Source organism: Eurypyga helias, unplaced genomic scaffold (assembly GCF_000690775.1).
Source record: "Eurypyga helias isolate BGI_N326 unplaced genomic scaffold, ASM69077v1 scaffold22476, whole genome shotgun sequence".
Classification (NCBI taxonomy): domain Eukaryota; kingdom Metazoa; phylum Chordata; class Aves; order Eurypygiformes; family Eurypygidae; genus Eurypyga; species Eurypyga helias.
Window position 1 is genome coordinate 13,421 of NW_010256427.1, and position 21,345 is coordinate 34,765.

The 21,345-nt window shown below is 42.2% G+C and overlaps 1 protein-coding gene across 1 annotated transcript in view; it reads left to right on the forward strand.

The window, feature by feature from the left end:
- The window catches only part of ANKRD44 (ankyrin repeat domain 44), a gene marked incomplete at its 5' end in the record, with an annotated part of 63,030 nt that overhangs the window by 9,206 nt on the left and 32,479 nt on the right, over positions 1 to 21,345 (forward strand). Inside the window, 10 exons of the mRNA XM_010153668.1 lie at positions 1,328 to 1,528; positions 2,365 to 2,452; positions 4,687 to 4,829; positions 6,786 to 6,998; positions 8,436 to 8,514; positions 11,648 to 11,762; positions 14,547 to 14,629; positions 15,971 to 16,034; positions 18,365 to 18,433; positions 19,176 to 19,316. Coding sequence (XP_010151970.1) covers positions 1,328 to 1,528; positions 2,365 to 2,452; positions 4,687 to 4,829; positions 6,786 to 6,998; positions 8,436 to 8,514; positions 11,648 to 11,762; positions 14,547 to 14,629; positions 15,971 to 16,034; positions 18,365 to 18,433; positions 19,176 to 19,316 — 1,196 coding nt within the window. The remainder of the gene's footprint in view (positions 1 to 1,327; positions 1,529 to 2,364; positions 2,453 to 4,686; positions 4,830 to 6,785; positions 6,999 to 8,435; positions 8,515 to 11,647; positions 11,763 to 14,546; positions 14,630 to 15,970; positions 16,035 to 18,364; positions 18,434 to 19,175; positions 19,317 to 21,345) is intronic.

Here is a 21,345-nt window from a genome sequence, read left to right on the forward strand (position 1 = left end):
CCAGTGCATTACATTTAAATGACTTTTAAAATAGTATGCCTGTAATTTGAAAAAGAAAATCCTGTTGAGACATCAACAGTCATATATCATTATTGGTGCTGTAAGAAGTGCAATGTCACTAACTGAACAAATCTGTTAGAGGACAGTTTGTGAGATGGCTGTAGAGAATGGAGGTGCTGAGCTTGATTGAGGATAAAGAACTAAACCTCAGACTAATGGAGGTATTGCTGATACAGACTGCAGGCACTCTCCTGGGCCATTCTAGATACAAAAGTGGTATTGAAACCCACTGTATGTGTGTGTTATTCATTAATAAAATTTTGGATGGGCTTACCAGAAAACTTCTCCGTTTATGTAAAAGAGAATAAGGTACTGTGTAGGACTAGGGCTCTCCGGCTTACCAGCTGTGAGTTGTATTCAGCAGACAAGGCTACTTGAATGCTACTCTGTGTCCCAGTGGTTCCTTTGTATTTTGTTTGTTTGTGGGGAAAAAAGGAAGAAGAAACAAAATGTGATTTTGAGGGAGACTGGGGTTTTTCATCTGACTTGCTTAATGGCAGATGCAGAAAAGAACTGATTGTGAATTCTCCAGTGAGACAGTCTCTTAAGAGAGAACAGTACATTTTCTCGCTGGGAAATACTAACTTTTAACCAACAAAATTAACCTTAAAAGATGTTGTTTGGTCTCCAGCTGACAGAATGGATGTTGCAGTGAAGACCCTTTGGCCTGTGCTCAGCCCTTGGGGAGGGAAGGAATGCTAATGCTAACTTAGGGACACCGGCATCAACCCTTGACTGTGATTCTCACGTTTTTTGCAAAGCTAGAATTCTGTTTTCACGTATTCTATTTTATTTTCTCCTTTTTCCTGTTTATAAATAAAACTTACAGCAATTTGCTATGGTTTCACTGCACAAAATGATATACTTGTCACTTTGTAAATAATTAATAAGTAACAATGAGCTCAACTAAGTACATTCGTTTCTTCAATGAGAGCACAGTTGTGATGACTGAGGTACTGAAGGTTAATCAACCAACCAGGTTGGGCTCTCTGCATAGGCAGCTTTGTACGTCCTAGAAATCAAATTGGGAATTTTGATTGTGAGGACGCTGCTCCAAATGACAGGAAAGGTGGCGCTTGAATCAGCAATACCATTTCCCTAACTTGGGAGGTTGCTCAGATAAATGTTGTTCTCCTTCCCTCCTCCTGCCCGTGTCTGGTGTGCATAAGTAATACGCAAAGGTAGCACGACCGAGCTGTTAAGAACGTGGGTGCCTTGTCTTTATCCAAACGGCTTGTTTATGGGTGTAACTGTGCTGCCGTTGCAGGAAGCAGTGCAAGTATTGATTAAGCACTCAGCCGATGTCAATGCTCGGGACAAGAACTGGCAGACGCCCCTGCACGTGGCTGCTGCAAACAAGGCAGTGAAGTGCGCGGAAGTCCTTATCCCCATGCTGAGCAGCGTCAACGTCTCTGACCGAGGAGGGCGGACGGCATTGCACCATGCAGCTCTGAATGGCCACATAGAGGTGAGCTGTTTGCCAGCCTAATTGATGGTTGGTTTCTCTATTTTTCTGGCTCAAATAGTTGGCCTGCTGTGGCTGGGTCTAGACTGAGCCCCATATCCCTGACCCCCACGATTCCTAGCATTCAGCTGCTTTCCAAACTGCATGCCAAGTTTCCTACCTGCAGAAATGAGTGGTTGGAAAGCACATGTACAGAGCCGTCATGCAAGCAAAGTGTGCTTGTGAGCTTGGAGAGCTGGCTGCACCTCCGGCTCTGGCAGCTCAGGTGTGTCTTTGGCTCTGCTGAGCTTGTCTGCCTGTGAAAATAAGAGTGGCAGAATGGAAAGATGGGAAAACAGGTGGATTCATTTCATGCTGAAGAAATGTTCAGATTGAAGCAAAATGTGTGAGATCCAGTTGGTCTGCTTTTCTATTTAGTCTTCTAGAAAATGTGCTTCTGGTTTTTCTACTTATCTTACACAAGCGCACCCTTCTAGTCTAATTACTGCTTCTGTCTGAAAAAACATGTGTGTATAAAGCCCCTAGGTAAAGGGATTTCCTAGTCTCTTCAGGCTTGGGCGAAAGGATCCTTGCTTGCCTGTTCCAGATCTGAAGATCTAGGTATGGAATAAAAACACTGACTTGTCCTGGTTACTTGTGGCTGTCACTGGTCCTTGTCATTAATGCACATGGCTTTGAACAGTATTTGTGTAATTCACAAATTTATCGCTCAGCAGCAGGCTTTTGTGATCCTAACTTTATTGCTGGAATGATGAACGTGAAATACAAGTATGAAATAATGAATAAACTATGGAGTGTGTGATCTACAGGGTTGGTTTACTTGCTGTTGTTACTTCTAGATGGTGAACTTGCTCTTGGCCAAGGGGGCAAACATCAATGCTTTTGACAAGAAGGACAGAAGAGCTCTTCACTGGGCAGCGTACATGGGTGAGGCTCAGGCTGTTTTTCCCTTTCTTTTAGTTCCTGTTGACAAACCAACAGCATGTTTTAAAACGGACAAGAGCAGACCTGGCCGTGGGAAGTGGGTGTTACAGTTATCCTGAGGAGGGAAGGGTTCAGCTGAACTAAATACACAGTGTCCATTTAGAGTTTTGCAGCTGGTGAGAACTTGGCTGTGATTTCCTTTTTAATACAATTAATGTGGACTTTTGCATTTCTTTTTTAATTTTCTCTTTTTTTAATCATGACTAATTCCAGCCTGAAGTATATTTGGGCTTGAAAACATACAGGTTGTATTTGATTCATTTTTTGCTAGAAACTGCTTTATATAAAATGCAGGTAAATATGATCATAGCTTTTGCTGTTGATCTGTTTTTTATAAGTAGCTAAGTTATGATATTGTTAGCAAGTGCTTCATAGCCTTTCCTCCTGTTAGGAGCAAATTGTCATCTGTTATTCCAGAGCAGAGAAGAGCAACTGGTTTCATCTATTCAGGACATTAATGATGTTACCAAATACTACTTAAATAAATCAATTGACCTTATTCTTCCTTTCAAGTTAAGTGAATCATGATTTGAAGATGCTAGAACAAGATTGCCTGTGGTAGTGGTCACTCCTATTCAAGAGTGCTGGCCAAGAGGTATATTCCAGATTATAGTTTGTGAGGTGGTGTGTGCCCTCTGCCAGGAACTCTTTCATCTCACTTGTCAAATTCTTGATTTTAGTCCTGGCACTTTTGGAAATAAGATAATAGGAGATTTCAAACGGTAAGAAAAGCATATTGTGGGGTTTTTTTGACAGGCACAGACAGATGGAAAGACTCTTGGCAATGAATGTGATTTGGCTTTTGAGCTAGTGAGCTTTGGCCTCCACTATGTAGAAGTAAAAGACCTTTACATTGTGCTGTGCAATTCCACATTGCTTTTCATTCTTTTCACAAATTCAAAATGTGCTTTTCAAACTATTTCTATAATATTTAAGGCCTAAATTAGCCATGGGATTTAGGAGTCTGTAGTGTAATTTAGACAGAATTTAGATAACGAGACTTGAGTATCTTGTCCTGTAACCCTCACATAGTTTCTTCAATGCTTAAATATCTTTGGGCTTTTCGGACTTTGTAAAGTGTCCTGGGTCCTGCACATGACCAGAGCTATGTCTGCCATGGAAGTACTCTACAACTCAGATGGTGCACAGTTTCATATGGTGTTTGACATAAGAAATCTTTAATTCTAAGAAAGATGGCTCTGCTTCAACATGAAGCAAGAAGGACTACTCAGTTAGCCTTGATTTAATTTTGGTGGTTAAGGCAGGCCACATGGTTTGAAACCTCCAGGGAGAGGAGGAAACTGAAGGTATGGGTGGGTTATAAGTTGCATTTTGAGATGCTTAGCTCTTCCCCTGTATTCTATAGGGAGATCCTAATTCAGGTTAGGCATTTCATTCCTGAAGACAGCTGTCCCATCTATCTGGCAGTCAGCTCTCAGTCTGTGTGACTGTTGAGACTATTGCAGTTATTTTAGTTTTCAGACTAAGTATGTGTGTGTAGATGATAAGTCTCAGATTCAAACATTTTTAGACGTATATTCAGGATTTTTTGTACAGTCTGGAGAGTCAAAAACCTCATCCAAAGACCAATGGATTCAGTAGAAAATCTTGTGTTAGTTTTGGTAGGCTTTGGGTCATGTTCTGCCCTCACCTGGAATTTAGTTTTCTGTGTCCGCAGTGGTGCTGGGGAAAGAGGATGTCTTAATTTTATCATTTATTAAAGTTATTTTGTATTGCTAACAAAACACGACAAGTGTTAGCAGTTGTGTCTGCAGATGACATCAACAGGATGCTCTTTTGAGGGACTTGTATTGTCATACTCTGGTGCTCACTGTTCTTTCTGTAACAGGGAGAGTAAACCACAAGCTATTATTTTTAGAGAAATAAATGAGGAAGAGGTGAGATTTTTGTTCTTTTATTGACTGGAAAACTAATTCAGTAAAGAGAAATTTGGCACATCTGGTGAAGGTGAATGTGTATTGCGTGGATTTCTTGACAAGGCCTGGAGCTAGGATTAAGAACATTTATGAAAATGCTTTTTTCCCCCCTTGTAAAACTGTAGGAGCATTGTGAAATGGCAGTGACAGGGGCAGTGCATTAGCAAGAAAGCAGTAATTTGGGAGAAGTGATGCTGTAGGATGGTATACTCATTGATTACTATGTCTCATCTTTTGAAGGTCACCTGGAAGTTGTTGCCTTACTGATTAATCATGGTGCAGAGGTGACTTGTAAAGACAAGAAGGGTTACACCCCACTTCATGCGGCTGCATCCAATGGGCAGATTAACATTGTGAAACACCTCCTTAACCTGGGGGTAGAGGTATGTGGTAATGTGCTCTTTGTGGTGTCCATGTTTCTCTGTCTTTGGAGATACTGTTTTCTTCTTTCTTACGGATGCCGTTACAGATACTGGCAGGGCTTTTAAAGAAAATAGTTCTCATTTTCTGGACCATGAAAAGCACCTTGTGCTTCACGTGGTTCATTAGTTCGAGAGCAGGAAACATTCTGGAATAAAAGAAAGGTCTCATGGACAGTAAATTCCAGGCCACCTTGCTGAAGAAATCAGGAAATATATGCTGTTTCTGCAGAGGAAGATGGAATAATGAAATTTCCCTTGGCTCAGCATTCCTTTTGCTATGATGAGTGGTTGTTCTCAACATATATACTGCATACTTGACTAAACTGCAGTTCAGGCTCTTTAAGTTTAGCGACCTTGTGGTTTAACCCCAGGTGGCAACTAAGAACCACATGGCCACTTGCTCACCCCCACCGCTGGGATGGGGAAAAGAATCAGAAGAGTAAAAGTGAGAAAACTTGGGTGTTGTGATAAAGGCAGTTAAAAAGGTAAAGCAAAAGCCACACACACAAGCAAAACAAGGAATTCATTCACCATCTCCCATGGGCAGGCAGGTGTTCAGCCATCTCCAGGAAGGCAGGGCTCCCTCACGTGTAGTGGTTACTTGGGAAGGCAAACACCATCACTTTGAATGCCCTCCCCTTCCTTCTTCCCCCAGCTTTATCTGCTGAGCATGAGATCATATGGTATGGGATATCCCTTGGTCAGTTGTGCACCCCCAGCCTTCTCGCTGGTGGGGTGGCGTGAGAAGCAGAAAAGGCCTTGGCTCTTGTAAGCAACAACCAAAACATCAGTGTATTACCACATTATTCCTCATGCTAAATCTAAAAGACAGCATTATACCAGCTACTAGGAGGAAAAATACCTACACCAGCTGAAACTACGACAGACCCGTATTTGTTCTGTAGCTGATGGGGGGAAGGAGGAGGATTATTTTCACTCTGGAAAGAACTTTTTTTCAGAGCAGGCAGTTCTCTTAGAGTAATAGCGTCAACTCAGTGGTTCAGAGCACCAGGGAGAAGACCAGAAGAGCCTGCCCTGGTTAATCAGAGATGACAAATAAAGCTGTTTCATTTGCCAACTTCATAACCAGCTGACTTGACCTGCCAAAGAAGTGTCAGAAGTCCGTGTTCACAGGCTGTTGACTGTGAAGTTGAAAGTGTTTCCTGTTATTAGCCATTCTATGCTAATAACTACCTTTAACTCCCAGCATCCTCCACCACTGGGGATATGATCTTTGAGCTGCCTCTGTTTCTTGGAAGGGTATTCACATCATCCCTGAGTATTTTGTACAATTTGTCTTGTCCTGTTTTACAGAACAGCAGTTGAATACTAAGCCAGTCATCAAGAAGTACCATAATCTTAATTACATCTTTGTAATACTGAGCTACTGAAAGTGGTTTCTTATTGAAGTGTAAATGGCTCTACAGTTTCACACCTTCACTCCCTTCTCAAAAGAAATGTGTGGAAAAAGCTCTTAAGCCTGATTCTTTTCACAAAATTCAACAGTCGGTGTTTTGGTTTGGGGTTTTTTTTTGGTGTTTTGTGTGGGATTTTTTTTTTTTAAATAAAGATTGTGAGCTTTTTATTTATCCTGCTTTCCTGCTTATATGTACAAGTTTTCCAGCTTGTTAGGACTTAGGTCTTCATCATCATCATTACATAGTCCTGCTGTCAGCTTTAAACTTCATACTGACTTTTAAAAATTGCCAGTAGGATAAAAAGTTAATGATACTGAAGGTGAAGAATTCCAAATTAAGCTCTCTGGGAGTATATTTTTGTCAATGAAGTTTGCTGGTGAGAAATACGCCCTGTGACAGTTGAAGCCTCCAGCTATTTCCATTTGCAGTATGTGATGCATTATGTAAAATAGTAAGCTGATGTCTGTGATTTTAACTGGGTCTCCTTGTCTCGTTTTAGATTGATGAAATGAACATCTATGGAAATACTGCACTTCACATTGCCTGTTACAATGGTCAGGATTCTGTTGTTAACGAGCTGATTGACTATGGTGCTAATGTAAATCAGCCTAATAACAACGGATTCACGCCCTTGCATTTTGCTGCTGCCTCCACTCATGGAGCACTGTGTCTTGAACTGCTAGTGAATAATGGGGCAGATGTTAACATTCAGGTAAAACTTGCATTGCAGCTCTTCAGTTTTACTTTATTCTGTTTTGCATACCTCAGAGACTGGAAACTATAATGAGTACAGCATGGCTTTAAATCCTTGATGGAAATGGAGTGTTGCTGAGAATGTTGATCATTAAACTGTTTGGCTGACATTACTACACAGCAGAGGAGCTCTCAGTCCCTTAATAATGACAGCCTTAGACTTTAGGCCAGCCACTCTCCTGAAGGCATGAACCACTAGTAAAATATAGTCCCAGGGGCTCTGTCAGAATGTTATCTCAGGGAGTGGTGGTAAGTCAAGCAGCTATTCCTTTCTGGTGTTTTCCTACAATATGGATTTAATTAAACCTGATTCTAAAAAGTTCCTTTTGACTTTCCTGGGGAATTAAGAACTGAAGGTTCTTTGTTTACCTATTTTAGAGCCTGAGTTTACAAAGTCTGTAGGATATCTGAATGCTCTTGAGATACCATTGACACAACTTGATGAAGCTGAAAGGGACTTGCTGCGATCCAACAGAGGGTGCTGGTATAGGTACCAGAAGACTTGACATCTCTGAGTCAAGATTTTGATGGCTTTATTTTAAACTCTCTGTGTTTCAGTTTCCCATCTGTAAAACTGGTCTCCAAGCATTTAACACCTCTGGTGAGTCTCTTGAGATCAGTGAATAGTCAGTACACTATTTAAACTCAGAATTATTAAAATAAAATTAGGGAGTGTGCTTGCCAATGAACGTGAAAGCCCGTGCCAGTAAACATCAAGTGATATGAGTAGTGAGGCTGGTACCCTTCACTTGCTGTTTTCTCAGTTCCTTGGCTTTCTTGGTTCTTTGTTTCATTCTCCAGAACCCAAAACACGGATCTGTACTCATTGTACCTTTCCTTTCATATGCCTTCCCTGTTTTCCAATTGTCTTCAATAGACATCCTATTCTTGAGTGCGTGGAAATCAATTAACCAAAACTTCTTTCAATATAGTGGCTTTTATTCTGGGATGTATCCATAAAATGCAGATCGATAAACAGGATATGGTTCTTGAATCTCTGGGTGACGGCTCCTACTTAGCTTTATGATTCCTTTGCTTTTCTTAATTTGCCTCATTGCAAGTATTAAAGAAAGTAGTGACTAATGGGAATGGGAAATGTTACTTAAAACTAATATACAAGAATAATATGTCATATATCTGTAGGGTTTTAGCAGGTGTTGTGTGCAGCCAGGCTGTAAGGACAGGCTCCACTCCAGCCTCATCGCTGAGGAACTGTTTTACTTGTATGCTTATAGCTTCTGCCCTAACCATCATGCCTAGATTCAGTCCTGCAGACTTTTGAAGCCAGTGGAGGTTTTATGTGAAGAAAAGATGAAGGACATTGAGCTGAGAGACTTCAAATTGTTACCACTGCGTTACATGCTAAATGGCTGGGTTTGTGTTGTGTTTCTGTTAGAGTAAGGATGGGAAGAGCCCGCTGCACATGACAGCTGTCCATGGGAGGTTCACACGGTCGCAGACCCTCATTCAAAATGGTGAGTTTCTGTGCCTGTTTAATGACTCTCCACAAGATTAGGCATTTCCAGGGTTGCAGTCGTTAGTTGTTCTGACCCAGAGTGCCAAAGGATTGCTCTTGAGACCTGCTTGGTTAGCTCTCCACCAGCTTTGGCTTTGAGCCGCCCTGACAGGTCTCATTCCAGTGTGTCATCACAAGTTGAGCCTTTGGATTCCTTCAGCTGACAGTAGTCCAGCTGATCTGTTGTGATTCTTAACCCGAAAACAAGAGTTCGAAGCTGTATTTAGGTCTTTTTTCTGCTGAGAAGCAAGCACAGCTTTCTTTCTAAAATTAGTTAAAAACTAAAACAAAAAAAAGAGAACAAGTTCTAGTTGTCCTCCGTGGGGATCCCTAGTGTTCTTAGAGCTCAGACCATTTTCTCAACCCTCCACTCCGCAGCAGTACCTCTCTCACCATCTCTCCCTCCACCCCTCGACACTGTCTTCATTAAGTGTCAAATAAATACTCAAGAGGGTGGACCAGCACCACCTTGTTTGTTCTGGCGTAGCCAGGATTCACGATTATCTTTTATCAGCTCTCTCTTTTGTCCAAGAATACTGCAGAGTATAACAAATATTATTGTTGGAGATCTGGCAGAGGCCTGGTTCGGATTGACAGAGGTTGCTATTACTGTCTGTTTACTTATGCTTCCCAGCTTTGGCCACTGTACCAGCCAGGATGGTCGGGGGTTGGTTGGTTGGTTGGGGGTTTATTTTGTTTTCCAAAATCCCAAACCTGGAACTTAAGTGTGAGGTGTTGAAGATGGCTGAACAGTTACGCTGCAATTGTAATGACACATTTATACAAGATTGTGTTTTAAAATGGAGGTCTTCAGTACATCTTGCTTCTTTCAGGTCATCGTGCAAATTGCTGTCATATCTCTCCTTGGATTACTAAAATAGTAGTAATAAAAGGAGTTTGGGAAAGAAACTGGAAGAAACGGTGCTTTAATGCAATTTTTACTTGTTTAGTCAAATATGCTTTGTGTCTTACAGCTGTTGTTTGTTGAATTTTTGTGTGAAAGGACTGGCATTTCTTCATCTGTCCTTCATGCTTCTCTACTCTTCCTCTAGTTACTTGGGGTTTGCTTCTTTCTTCGTTGGCTGCCCCTCTAATTTTAGTCTTGTGCACAGATCTGATTGCAAGTGACTTTATGCTTCATTGCCATGGGATATTGTGGAAGAGAGAAATAGTGGTTTGAAGAAATTGAGTTTCATTCTGCAGTACTTAATAGCTAAAGATGTCTCAGTTTCTGGGTGCTGTCCCTAGTGACTTGTAGAGGAAGAATGGATTACCTAAAAACTGGAAAATTGCAACTGTGTGATACCTATCTTTAAAAATGGGAAAAAAGAAAATCTGCAGAATTTTACATACGTCAGGCAAAAATTCTGAAATGAGCGAATCAACAAACTTTAGGGAGGAGTGGGCAATATCTAGCATCAATTTCTCAAGAGTAAAAGATGCTGAATCATTCTAATCATCTTCTACAGCAGGGTAATAGGCTTTGGGAACACAACAGTCCTCTGACTTTTCTGCGGGCAGGTAATGTTCATGGAGACCTCCGCTGGTGGAGGCTCCACCCCAGGAACCTGTTCCAGCATTTCTCTGAGTTTTATTTACTGTTAGAAAATGCTGTACAGGGCTTTACTCGAACATTTGTGGCAGTTATGGCCTGTTATCTCCTGTGAATAGTGGATATGCAGTAAATATTACCATATCCTGATGCTAGCAAGGCTTTTTGCATACTTTCATAACGTATTCTCACAGCAAACTAGTGGATTCTTAAAATACTACAGTGTTGGTGCATAGCTAGTTCAAAAACTACACTCAGAGGGTAGTAATAAATGGATTGTTGTTGAAATGGAAGGTGTAGCGAGAGGGTTTTCAGTTCCCTTCTGAGTCTGGAACTAGCCAGTATATTCATTAACAACTTGGTTAGTGGAACAGAAAATGTGCTTTTAACATTTGGAGAAAATACAAAGTTGGGAGAGACTGTCTGGCAGAAGGTGTAGTCAGAATGGAAAATGATCCTGTAAAATTGGAGTCAGAAGTTGTAATGCGAGCTGAAGCAAAGGAAAGATCCCCCACACAGGCAGGAATATCAGTTGCACAGGTTCAGAATGACACCCGCCGGGTGGGTGGTGGACCCTCAAGAAAGGATCTGGGGCTTGCAGAGGGTCAGAAGCTTGTTGACCACAAGTCAAACAGTGTCCTGGTGCTTAAAAAAAAGGTCAACAGTGTTCATGGAGTGCATAGATAGGAGCGTAGCCAACAGGTCTGAAGTAATGCTTTTGCTCAGCTCAGCACTGGGAGATGTCAGCTGTAGTACTGCTTCTGGCTTTTGACATTTTACTTCCAGAAAGATGTGGGCCAGCTGGAGAGGACTGAGGGAAGGATGAGAACAGTTGGAGTGCAGCAAACCTGACTTATGAGGGGAGACTGAAAAATTTACAGTTCCTTGGTCCTAAAAGAAGAGAAGGACTTGATAGCAATCTTTGTGTGGGTTAAAAGCCGCAGCAGAGAAGAAAGAAATAATCTGTTTTTCTTGCTTGTGAGGATAAACCACAAGGTGACAGGCTTAAATTGCAACAGGAAAAGTTGTACTTAAGTGCTGTTTGCGGGGTCTTTGGTAAGACACAGAGAAGGTACGCAGCTCACTTGTTTGCAGGGTGTTCGTGCTGGCCTCTTGCACAAACTCTGTTTGACGTTGTTGCCTTACAGGAAGGGTTGAGTGGCTGTGCCCGTACGAATGAGGGCATAGTTTCAGCAGTTTATTTTGTTGGTTTGATTCAAGGCATCCATTTGTACCTGTAGATGCAGAGCAAGTCTGAATCATATACCTGATTACTGTATGTTGTCCCGTTCTTCTATTTCCCACTGTTTTTCCCCCCCACTGCAGTGGGAGGAGGAGGTGGAAACGCTGCTGCCAGACCGCATGCAGTACCGGTGGCTGACAGCTGACAGCTTGCTGCGTGCTGCTGCTTGGTCTCTGAAATGTAGCGTCTCTGTGGCTGCACTTGTTATGCTGCATTCACTGGAGAGAAATAACGTTTGTGGTTACTGGTTCATGCTTAATCTTTCAGTGTTAAACTGTATGAAAATGTCTTTCGCAGGAGGGGAAATCGACTGTGTTGATAAGGACGGTAACACCCCTCTGCACGTGGCTGCAAGATACGGACATGAGCTTTTGATTAACACCCTCATAACCAGCGGAGCTGACACTGCCAAGTAGGTAGCTGGAGTGAAGCTGTTTCTAATGATCAAGTGTTATGTCCGATGCCTGGAAACGTGGATTCTGAAGCGTGAAGGTTAAAATGGATAAGCATAACTGTACTGTGCTTCAGGGGTGACATGGAGCTGAGATAGGAACACTTGGGAAGTGTGGAGGGGCAGAAAGCCCTGCTGGGGTTCCTATTGTGCCCAGCTATGCGGTTACAGGTAGTACAAATCCCGCTTCTTTCTCCTAAAGCGTTGGTGTGGCACAGTGGTATATAATGTACATGAGGTGCGTATGTATATAAAGTGCACCTTGATCACAGTTATTCCAGAAAGTCTGTATGACTGAGTTTGTACAGGAAGCGTAATTGAAAAACATTCAGATGCTTTCCAGGGGAATGGTGTTCATATTCCCCTAGTATCTAAATTAGCCTAATGTTTAGTGGCCTACCATACATGGTAGTTATTCTTTTGTCTTGCATCTTTTGGTATGGCATAGGATAATAAGTAGAAATGCAGTATTGCAAAGCAGATGTTCCTGAGTGTTTCTGATCTCAGTATAACTAGAGCCTGTCTTGATCTCGCTTGGCTTCTGATATTCAGGTGGCTGAAATGATAGGACTGCTTTTATCCAATTTGTGAGTTTGGGAGTCCTTTTTGAACTGAAGAACAAGGAGTTGAAATTAGACACATTTCTAAATGGTTTTAGTGCTTTCTGCTACAAATCAATTTTTTGTTTGTTTTCTCTTGCACGTGTGTCAAAATTGCACCCACAATAGAATAAGTATTGTCAACTCTAACAGTGGCAGGTGTTCAATTTTTAACAGTATTGAGTGTTGGTTAGTTATGTTCAGGTCCGTATGATCTGTCAAAAGAAGATAGCAAACCTGAAGGTAAACAAAGGGGTGTAAGACCAGAGTAATGCAATGCTATGAGCGATACCTGTACCAGGAGTTTAATATGATTTCATGAAGATAAGTTTTCAGCAATTACGTCCACATGTCTCCAAAATAGAATTTAAGAGTCTTCTGCCTAGAACCTTAACGTAGAAATCAGTGATTTCTCTTGCCGTACCTAGATAGGAAAACCTGCTTTCAGATGCCAATGGGCTGGTTTTAATTTTGAAGGTACTTGCAGCTCTCCGGATTTTGTTTGTTTGCTTGACAATGTTTAAGAAAGTGGCACATTAGCCCATATTCCTTTATCAAGTATGACTGTCACTGTGCGGACTTGGAGGGTGGAACAGATCTTCAGTTGGCAAGGATAATGAAATTCCACAGACTTCAGCTAACATCACTGGATTTTATTAACCTAGCCAGCATGAAGATCTTGGTATCTAAATAGACATGTATTTTTCTTAGCTCTTTCTCCAGTACAGTAAGTCTCAGTCTGTCTCTTTTCTTGAGGTTTAAAGGGAAAATGAGATGCAGTGGGATAGCCCACTCTTGGAATCAGGGTTATCCAGTTAGAAATTTCTATTTCACACTTGGATGACTGCAACATTGATCAAATGAAATACTTTTTTCAGCAGCAGAAATAAATGAAATAAGAAGTTGGCTCAGAGATACCAGGCAGATCCAAACGATGCTAAACACAGAGCACTGAAACAGTGGGAATGGGCTTGCGTATGTGCTGCATGTAAATAGCTCTGGCTTTGTGTTCATATCTGAAATCCTCTTCCGGGAGGCGATCATACTCTCTATCCACCACTGGTCTTGCAGAAATGAAGGGCAGATAGGAATCCATCTGCTCTTGTTCAAGAGTTTGTCATTTTTCAAATCTGTGTCTGCTGAAGCAGGCAGTAGATGATAGTCTTGGTGACATAGTTGGTTTCAGAGGCTCCATGTTTATGTGCACTTGGAGGACTGCCAGTAGGGTTCTATTTGTAGAATAACAAGATGCTTTCCACAAAACTGTGCTAAATGACAGAAGCCTAGATGTCCAAACCCAAAAATCTTCTAAGACAGTAAACAGCGGCAAGCTTAGGGTTGAACGGGGATGATTTGCTGATATTAATAAAAGCTGCTGAGTGCTCAGCTTGTTTAGAAACTATGTGGTTGCCTGGTAGAGATTTAGCCTAATGGTAAGTGCCTGCCTTTTTTTTAACACAGCATGTCTGCTCTGCGAAGTTTATAGTGTAATTGAAAGGAGGGTCATGTGTTAGAGGGAGGAAAAAGTAAAAGGGAGCGTGAGGAAAGTAGCTGGAGCAAATAGGAAAATTAGGTGTTTAGTTTTTAAGATGTGGGAGGAAAACTGTGTCACAGCAGCCTAAAGGAAAGTGTGAAGAAGTTTCCAGCTACCCTAGCACCAGGGGAGAGAGAGAAGGAAGAAGGAGAGGCTTTGAAAACCCACATGAGAGTTATCTAAAGGATGTTAACTGCAGGGAAAATGGGTTTCAGTAATAATATTGAGGTGATGTCAGCCTTTTACCTCAGAAAGGCAGTTGCAGGATGTGTAGCTGATGCAGAAATGTGTGCATCCCACAGCAGGCCACTGACTCCAGGCAGTATCTGCTCTCTCGCTTCCTCCCTTACCTTGGCTTTCACCCTGAATTTTTAGAAACCTTCCTGCCACATTCTGTTGAAAGTGAAATGCCAAGATTTTGCTGTATCAGGATATTTTTAACTCCCCAGAAGGCTGGTAAGGAAATACACATAAAAAATACATGGCAGGAAGATTCTTCCTTGAAAAGTATAAAAAACACTGCCTTTGTGGAAGGAGCTTTTTATGTGCTGTGTCTGTAAGCAACCTGCATTTTCACATGACTCTGTGTAATGAGGCTGTTGTGCCTTTCAGGTGTGGGATCCACAACATGTTCCCTTTACACTTGGCAGCACTGAATGCTCACTCAGACTGCTGCAGGAAATTGTTGTCATCGGGTAAGTCGATCCCACAGTGTCTGTGGAGCTTGAGTCGTCTGTGTCTCTGCTGCTTGTGGCCCCTCTACGCTCATTGTGAACTGTTCACGTGAAAGGCTTCCTGTGCTGCTGTGTGCAGCTGTGCTGTGCTCTGACGGGAGCATGCGAGGCTTTCCCAATGGCACGCTGGTACTGCCTCACATCCTGTATTGTTCATGCCCAAAGCTCTCTTCTCCTGGCAGGTTCAGAGAGTTTGTATTCATTCACCAGGAGGAGGGAGGAAATTTAGAACTCTCTTCCAAATTCTAGGAGTGTGAGATACTGTTTTGGTTTGGGTAGGTTTTTTCCCTCAAAGGAGTAATTCAGGAAATTATCTCCTTGGGGCCTGTGCTGGCAGAGGTATTTACATCTTGCTGCTGCTGATGTATTTTAGATACAGCTAAAGTGCGTTTCTGAATCCAGATGGAGTGAAGGAGTTAGGCTGGCTAAAGCTCTGCAGGCACAAGAGGGGAAATGAGTGAGAGGGTAGTCTTGAGAGAGCAGTCTCAGGATCCTCACCAGAGCCCAAAGCAGAAGAAGCAGGAGTTGGCTGGTGCAACCCTTTCAAAAGAGGCAGTAATCAGGTGCCAAATCCCAACTTCTTTTTTTCCAGGCAAGAGTTCCCATGAGATAAAAAATCACACGGCAGATCATATGCTTTTTCTAGAAAATTGTTTCATTACTTAACATGTAAAATCTCCTACAACTACTTTCTCCCCTAAACTTGAGTCCTGTAGGTTATAAAAAAGGCATGAAAAATGGCAATTACATTAAAACTTGGTGCACTCTGCCCTTCGCCACTTGATTGGGAAGGAAGAGAAAAAGCTCTGGGTGACCAGAGTTAATAGTGCCAGGCTTGTATCTTTGGTTCTGTGCACCCTGATGAATGTCCCTGCGTGCTCCTGGAAGCCTCTTTCTAACCTGAAAACCACACGCAATAAAAATGGCCCTATTTGGTGTTCAGGCTGACTCTGTGGTTTTTCCTCATTTCTTCATGTTTCTGTCTTTGTGTCCCGCTGTTGCAGTCCTCTTGATCAGTATCTGCCCCATAAATGCCTGTCACGTGGTCTTAAATAGGGATGCGGCGCAGAGCTGGATGCGGAAATAGGCGCTCGTCAACTTTGCAGCTTTTTTTATAGAGATGCCAAACTGGAGCAGCCGCTCGCCGTTCCCCTGACAACCTCTTTCTGACTGTAGTTGCTTGCGTTCTGGTTTTTTTCCAACTAACTGATTTTTCTGTCTCTGCAATGTTTCTTGTGGTTTAACTAGGACAAAAGTATAGCATAGTGTCCTTGTTTAGTAATGAGCACGTGCTGTCTGCAGGCTTTGACATAGACACTCCTGATAGTTTTGGAAGAACGTGCCTCCACGCTGCCGCTGCAGGAGGGTGAGTAGCTGTGACTGTCTGTTGTAAGTTACTCCCCGGCTTTGTTGCAGATTTGGTGCCGGCCAACTTGTCTCTGCCATCCACAGGGGTATTTATTGCGGTGCGAGGGAAGCACAGCAGGCCGATGTCACCTTTGGGTCACTTGAGGCTCTCTTTTGCCACTGCCCTCATGGAGGGGTTGGCTGCAGAGTAAAGGAGACGGTCTGGTCTCCTCTACTGCAGGGAGCTGGGCTGTGATGGAAGCATGGGTTTCAGGCACGGGGGAGAAGTCTTTCTTTTCATGCCCCTGCGCAGACTGCTTCGGCTTTGGGTGGGGGTGCTGCGTGCTCGCCCAGCGCTGCCTCTTGGCCACCACCGTCGCTGAGGGCCAGCAGGCGGCAGGAAACCATCAGTTCCCAGGGCAAAGTGAGTGAGAAGGAGGAGCTGTAGCTCCTGGAATGCTGCTAGCAGGGAAGTTATTCCTGGCTTCCACCTTTGGACTGCATCCTTGTCCGAAAATGCAACTGCACAACACTGCCCATCAGATCGCAACCTTGCGAGTCCAAATGCAGTTTGCCTCCCTCTTCCCCATTTTTCAGGTGCAAGTTTAGAATTTTCTAAAAGAAAGACCAACAAACCAAAGCAACAACTAACCAACCACAGAACAAACAGCCCCCACATCAGAAAGTCAAAAGACCCTCATTCTCTTGGAGTGATGCAATCCTGATAAGTGCTGGGAGGCCAGAAATGGAAACAAATGAAAACTGCAGTACGTCAATTTAAGTTGTAAATGTAGCATTCAGTTAGTTTAAGTATTTCCAAAAAAATGTCAGTGGAGTGCTGTGGTGAAGTTAACCTAGCAAAAGGGCAAAACGTTTGGCAAGCACTGAGTTTTGACTCTTCGGTGGAGCACTTCGTGGCTCAGAAAACAGCTGAAATGGAGCCTGGGCTAGAACCCAGCTTGGATCCTCTGTGGTTACAGCGAGCAGAGGTGGTCGTCCACAGAAAATGCTTGGCAGTCTTTCTGGGAGTTGTTTTTTCTTCTCAATGGCCCAAAATGTATATGACAAAGTTTTTGTTATTACAAAAAAATAATAAAATAGATCCAAATACTATTTTTATATTCATCTCACATTAATAGAGAAGGTTTCACTGTTGCCTGCAATTATAGATTATTACAGCATAGTTCAGATGCTACCTCTTTGATAAGGCTGCACCCCAAAAGAGTAATAAAACCAACCTGGAAGTCCTGAAGACAAGGAGAGCCTTCATAAGGAGCAAAAGCGGCGCATGAAAAAACCTGTATTTTCCCAGTTGTTTACTACAATTGTCATCATGAACAAGTGTTTTTATTTTTAGTATGTTATGGTGAGTGTTCTGTAGCTATTTTATGCAAAGGCAGTTTAGAGTAGGGATGAATATACGCCAACATGTTGCATCCAGGCTTCTTTTTTTTTTTTTTTTTGCTGGAGCTGGAGCTATACAAAAGGCACTCATTTTTTTCCTGACACATGCCTGTTACTCCCATTACATTACTGGGAGTTGCATGGGTAGTAGGAAAAGAACACACTTCAAAGGCCTGCTCATGTGATTGTGAACACAAATGATTTATTGCCCCTTTGAATGACAAGGAGTCTTGGAAAGTGCTTCGCTGCTTTATGTTGTTTTCTGGCTTGGAGTCATACACTTGAATTCTTTCAACAGATACAAAGCAACGGAGTCCAACGCATCCATTTACATAAATGCAATATTGATATGACAATCACTTTAAATAGCTGTGCCTCTTATTCAACAAAGCACTCAGGGATGTGCTTAAATCTAACAGTAGTCAACAAATCATATGAGAATAAACCTAAAAGTAACTCCTGTGATTAAATCTCACTAAGTAAACAGGATTTGAGCGAAGTGCTTGCTGTTGAAGGCTTTGCCGGACGGGGGTGGATTTCGTTAAATGTCGCCTCGTCGTTATTAGACTAGCATTTTATAAGCTAGCAACAACGTTCTTTTAAAGTTCTCTTACAAAATACCAGTTCAGTGTGGGAAGCATTAGAGTACAGCGCCCATTGAAGATCTCCAAACACACTGAATTCAGCTCACATCTACTGTGCTCTCGTTGGAAAACTATTTTTTTTTCTTCTGCAGAAGAGGAGTTTGAATTTCTCTAGGAAAGAAGGAAATAATTTTTAAAGCTACATTTTCTGGTTGATTGGATTTCATGTTGTAGTTGGCTGTACACTATTTTTGCATGGCAAATAATACAAAAATAGAATAACTTTTTCCTTTTTGGAGACAGGGGGCAATGCACATATAAACTTGTGTTTTGTTCCTGTTTTGTTTTCTTCTCTTTCCAGTAATGTTGAATGTATAAAACTCTTGCAAAGCAGTGGAGCAGATTTTAATAAGAAGGACAAATGTGGGAGGTAAGTAAATTATGAAGCTCATTAAAAAAAAGAGAGAGCCTGTCAGGCAAGAAGGAAAACCACCTCAGTCTGCAGATCATATGTTCTGTGAAAAATGACAGTAAGATAAAGTAGGAGTTCGGCCTTCCCTGCAGGACTCTTGCTGCTGCAGTTGTATGCCAGACAGACAGGTGCAGACTTCATTAAATACATAAAAGCCATCCCACCCTCTTGAGGTTTCTGTTTTAAAAATATCACAGGTCTAATTTTTTCCTTATTGCTTCTCTTACTGCCTAAATTCTTGTGCTTGCGTGCCCAAGACAACACCTGGGTTACGACGGGAGGATTGCTGCTATTTGACATGCTTCCTAGAGGGTTTATTTTTTTTTCCCCATATAAGTGTTGCTATGAGTGTTGCTATGCCAGCCAAGTAAGATGCTGCAGGGATGCTGTGCTTTGCTCTGCCTCCCAACGGGAATAAGGTGTCATGTGTGCAGAGCAGCAGCAGAGGCTGTCACTGGGAATAGGTTGTTTGCAAGACACAGGTTGATGATCTGTGTCCTATTAGGCTTCGTAGGAGCACCAAAACTTCCTATTAACACAGTATTTTGTTAAATTTCCGTAACGTTGCATTTCATCACAGGAATATAAGGCGCTGATATTGACTGCTGGAAATCTGTAGGAATGCAGCCGTTAAGATTTATCGTTGTCCTTGGTGGTGCATGTTGGAATACGAGGTAACAAATTGTCACTTATGTTCCAGGACGCCTTTGCACTATGCAGCTGCAAATTGTCATTTCCACTGTATTGAGACACTGGTGGCAACAGGAGCCAATATTAATGGAACAGATGACTGGGGACGCACCCCTTTGCACTACGCTGCTGCTTCTGACATGGACCGAAAGTAAGAAAGCTGCTTTGTATTCCTTGTTTCAAGTGTTTTACTAAATTAATGTCGTTTGGTTCTCTTCATGATGCTATGTCATGTGAGCCAAGAAATGATCCCGGTAGCAAAGGAATTCCTCTCAGATGTCTGCGTAACTCCACACTGAGTTGCTCTGACTACAAGCCAAATCCCCAGATGACGTGGCATTTCAGCTCTACAGTCTACCTTTGATGTAACACGCAGTTTTGCAGCCACCCTGTCTTACTGTTGTCACAACATTTTGTCTTCTGGTTTTCTCTGTGTGGTTTCCTCACGAGTAAGGTCAGAGAATTTTCTGCATCCGCTTTGCAAGTCCATCAGAAGAGGTAGGGCCAGAGACAGTAGAGGGAGAGGTTTTCCTAGATGCGCTGCAGCGACAGACAGACAGACGTCTGGCCATTCTGACAGAATTTCTGCAAAAGATGGGCTAGATCTACCCATCAGTCTTTCTCCACTGTCAGAGCTGATAAAAATACTCACCCTGGCCAAGCAGGTTGCTTTTTAGAGACTGCAGGAAGAGAGAGGCCTGGGGAATATTCTTTGGCAGAATGCAGTACTGTTCTTGTGAGAAAGAGGGAAAACAGCTGCAAAACTTAGAAGTCCTGTGGTTAGTGACTGCAGTTTCTAATTCCCAGATAGTTGCATATTTTTGCAATTTCTTCCTTATAACATACTGTATAAAACAGGCTCAATCAACGTTTTAATTCTCTCTTAAAACTGCAAGCAACCTGTATTTATTTTAGGTCATCCCATGTTTCTACTTCTCATTCCTTTAGATGCGAAGTAACTATTTTTTTGGTTTCTTGTATAGTGAGATCTGGTAAAAATTGTCTGGCTCATTCCCAGCAGACTGCCACCTCAAATCCACTGCAGGAAAACTTTGGCTTAACTTTATGGTAGAGGTTTGGATGCCATACCAGAGCCTTGGTAGCTTCTTCATCATTTGGTGTGATAATGCTGATATAAAAATTGTCTTCCCTGTCACCCTCAAACCTAACAGTGCTGGGAAGAAGGCAGCAGGATCTTCAAAGGTCTGTGCTTGGCATTACAATCACAGTAGACTTGTAGGAAGGCTTTCACCACTGGCTGTTTCTAAAGCTTTCTTGCCAGGGTGAGGTGTTACTTGATGTGTTGAGAATGGTGTTTTGGTGTGTGTTTTTCAGCTTTTGGCTCTTTGTGGGTGCAGTTCCTGCATTTAAACGAGCTCTTGGTTAACTTCAGGATGTATCTACTTCCATCAGTAATTAAAACAAACTAAAAAAGCTTTAGTCTCATCCTGAACATTGGCAGGAATATGTGGCCTTTATTTGCGCTTGTAGTCCAAACCTAAATTGATTCTGATGTGGGGATGCTGTCTTCTCATTAAATTTTGCAGTTTGAGATGTTCTGGAAGAAGCCTTGTTACATAGATGAAATGCTATTGGCCGACCATGATTTTATAGGTCAGAATATTTTTCTTTTTCCAAAATCCCAAGGTCAGGCAATCTCAGTTCAAAAAAATAATCATAATTATTTAGCTTTGGACGTGGGCAGCTAATGAGCAAGGAGAAGCCTTGGTGCAGCGAGGTTGCCCTACTCTTTCAGCTCTTTTGGTAACTGTTGTTGCTTATAGTCTTCAGAAAGTACCCTTTCCTGCAATGGAAATCACAACAGCATTTCCACTGAGTAGCTGACTGCAGTTTCTGAGCATGTACAGTTTCTCCAGATCATCCTGTATTCTGTTCAGGGAAGCTTCCTTTAGGATCTCATTGATTCGTAGTTCACTGAAAGCAGACGCAGGTAGGACTTCAGCATAGCAGGAGTACTGTCTATGAGCTCACAATGTTAATATTCAGGGGAGTTATTTTAGTAGTGATTGTTTTCTCTGAGTCAGTGAGCATCACACAGACTCTGGGTTTGTAGAACAACCTATTATTGCTAACACCCACAGGAAAAATGTCAAATCCTGATACTACAAATGGGAAATTGCATAATAAAGGAAGAATTTTCTGTTCTGCATCGCGCAGAA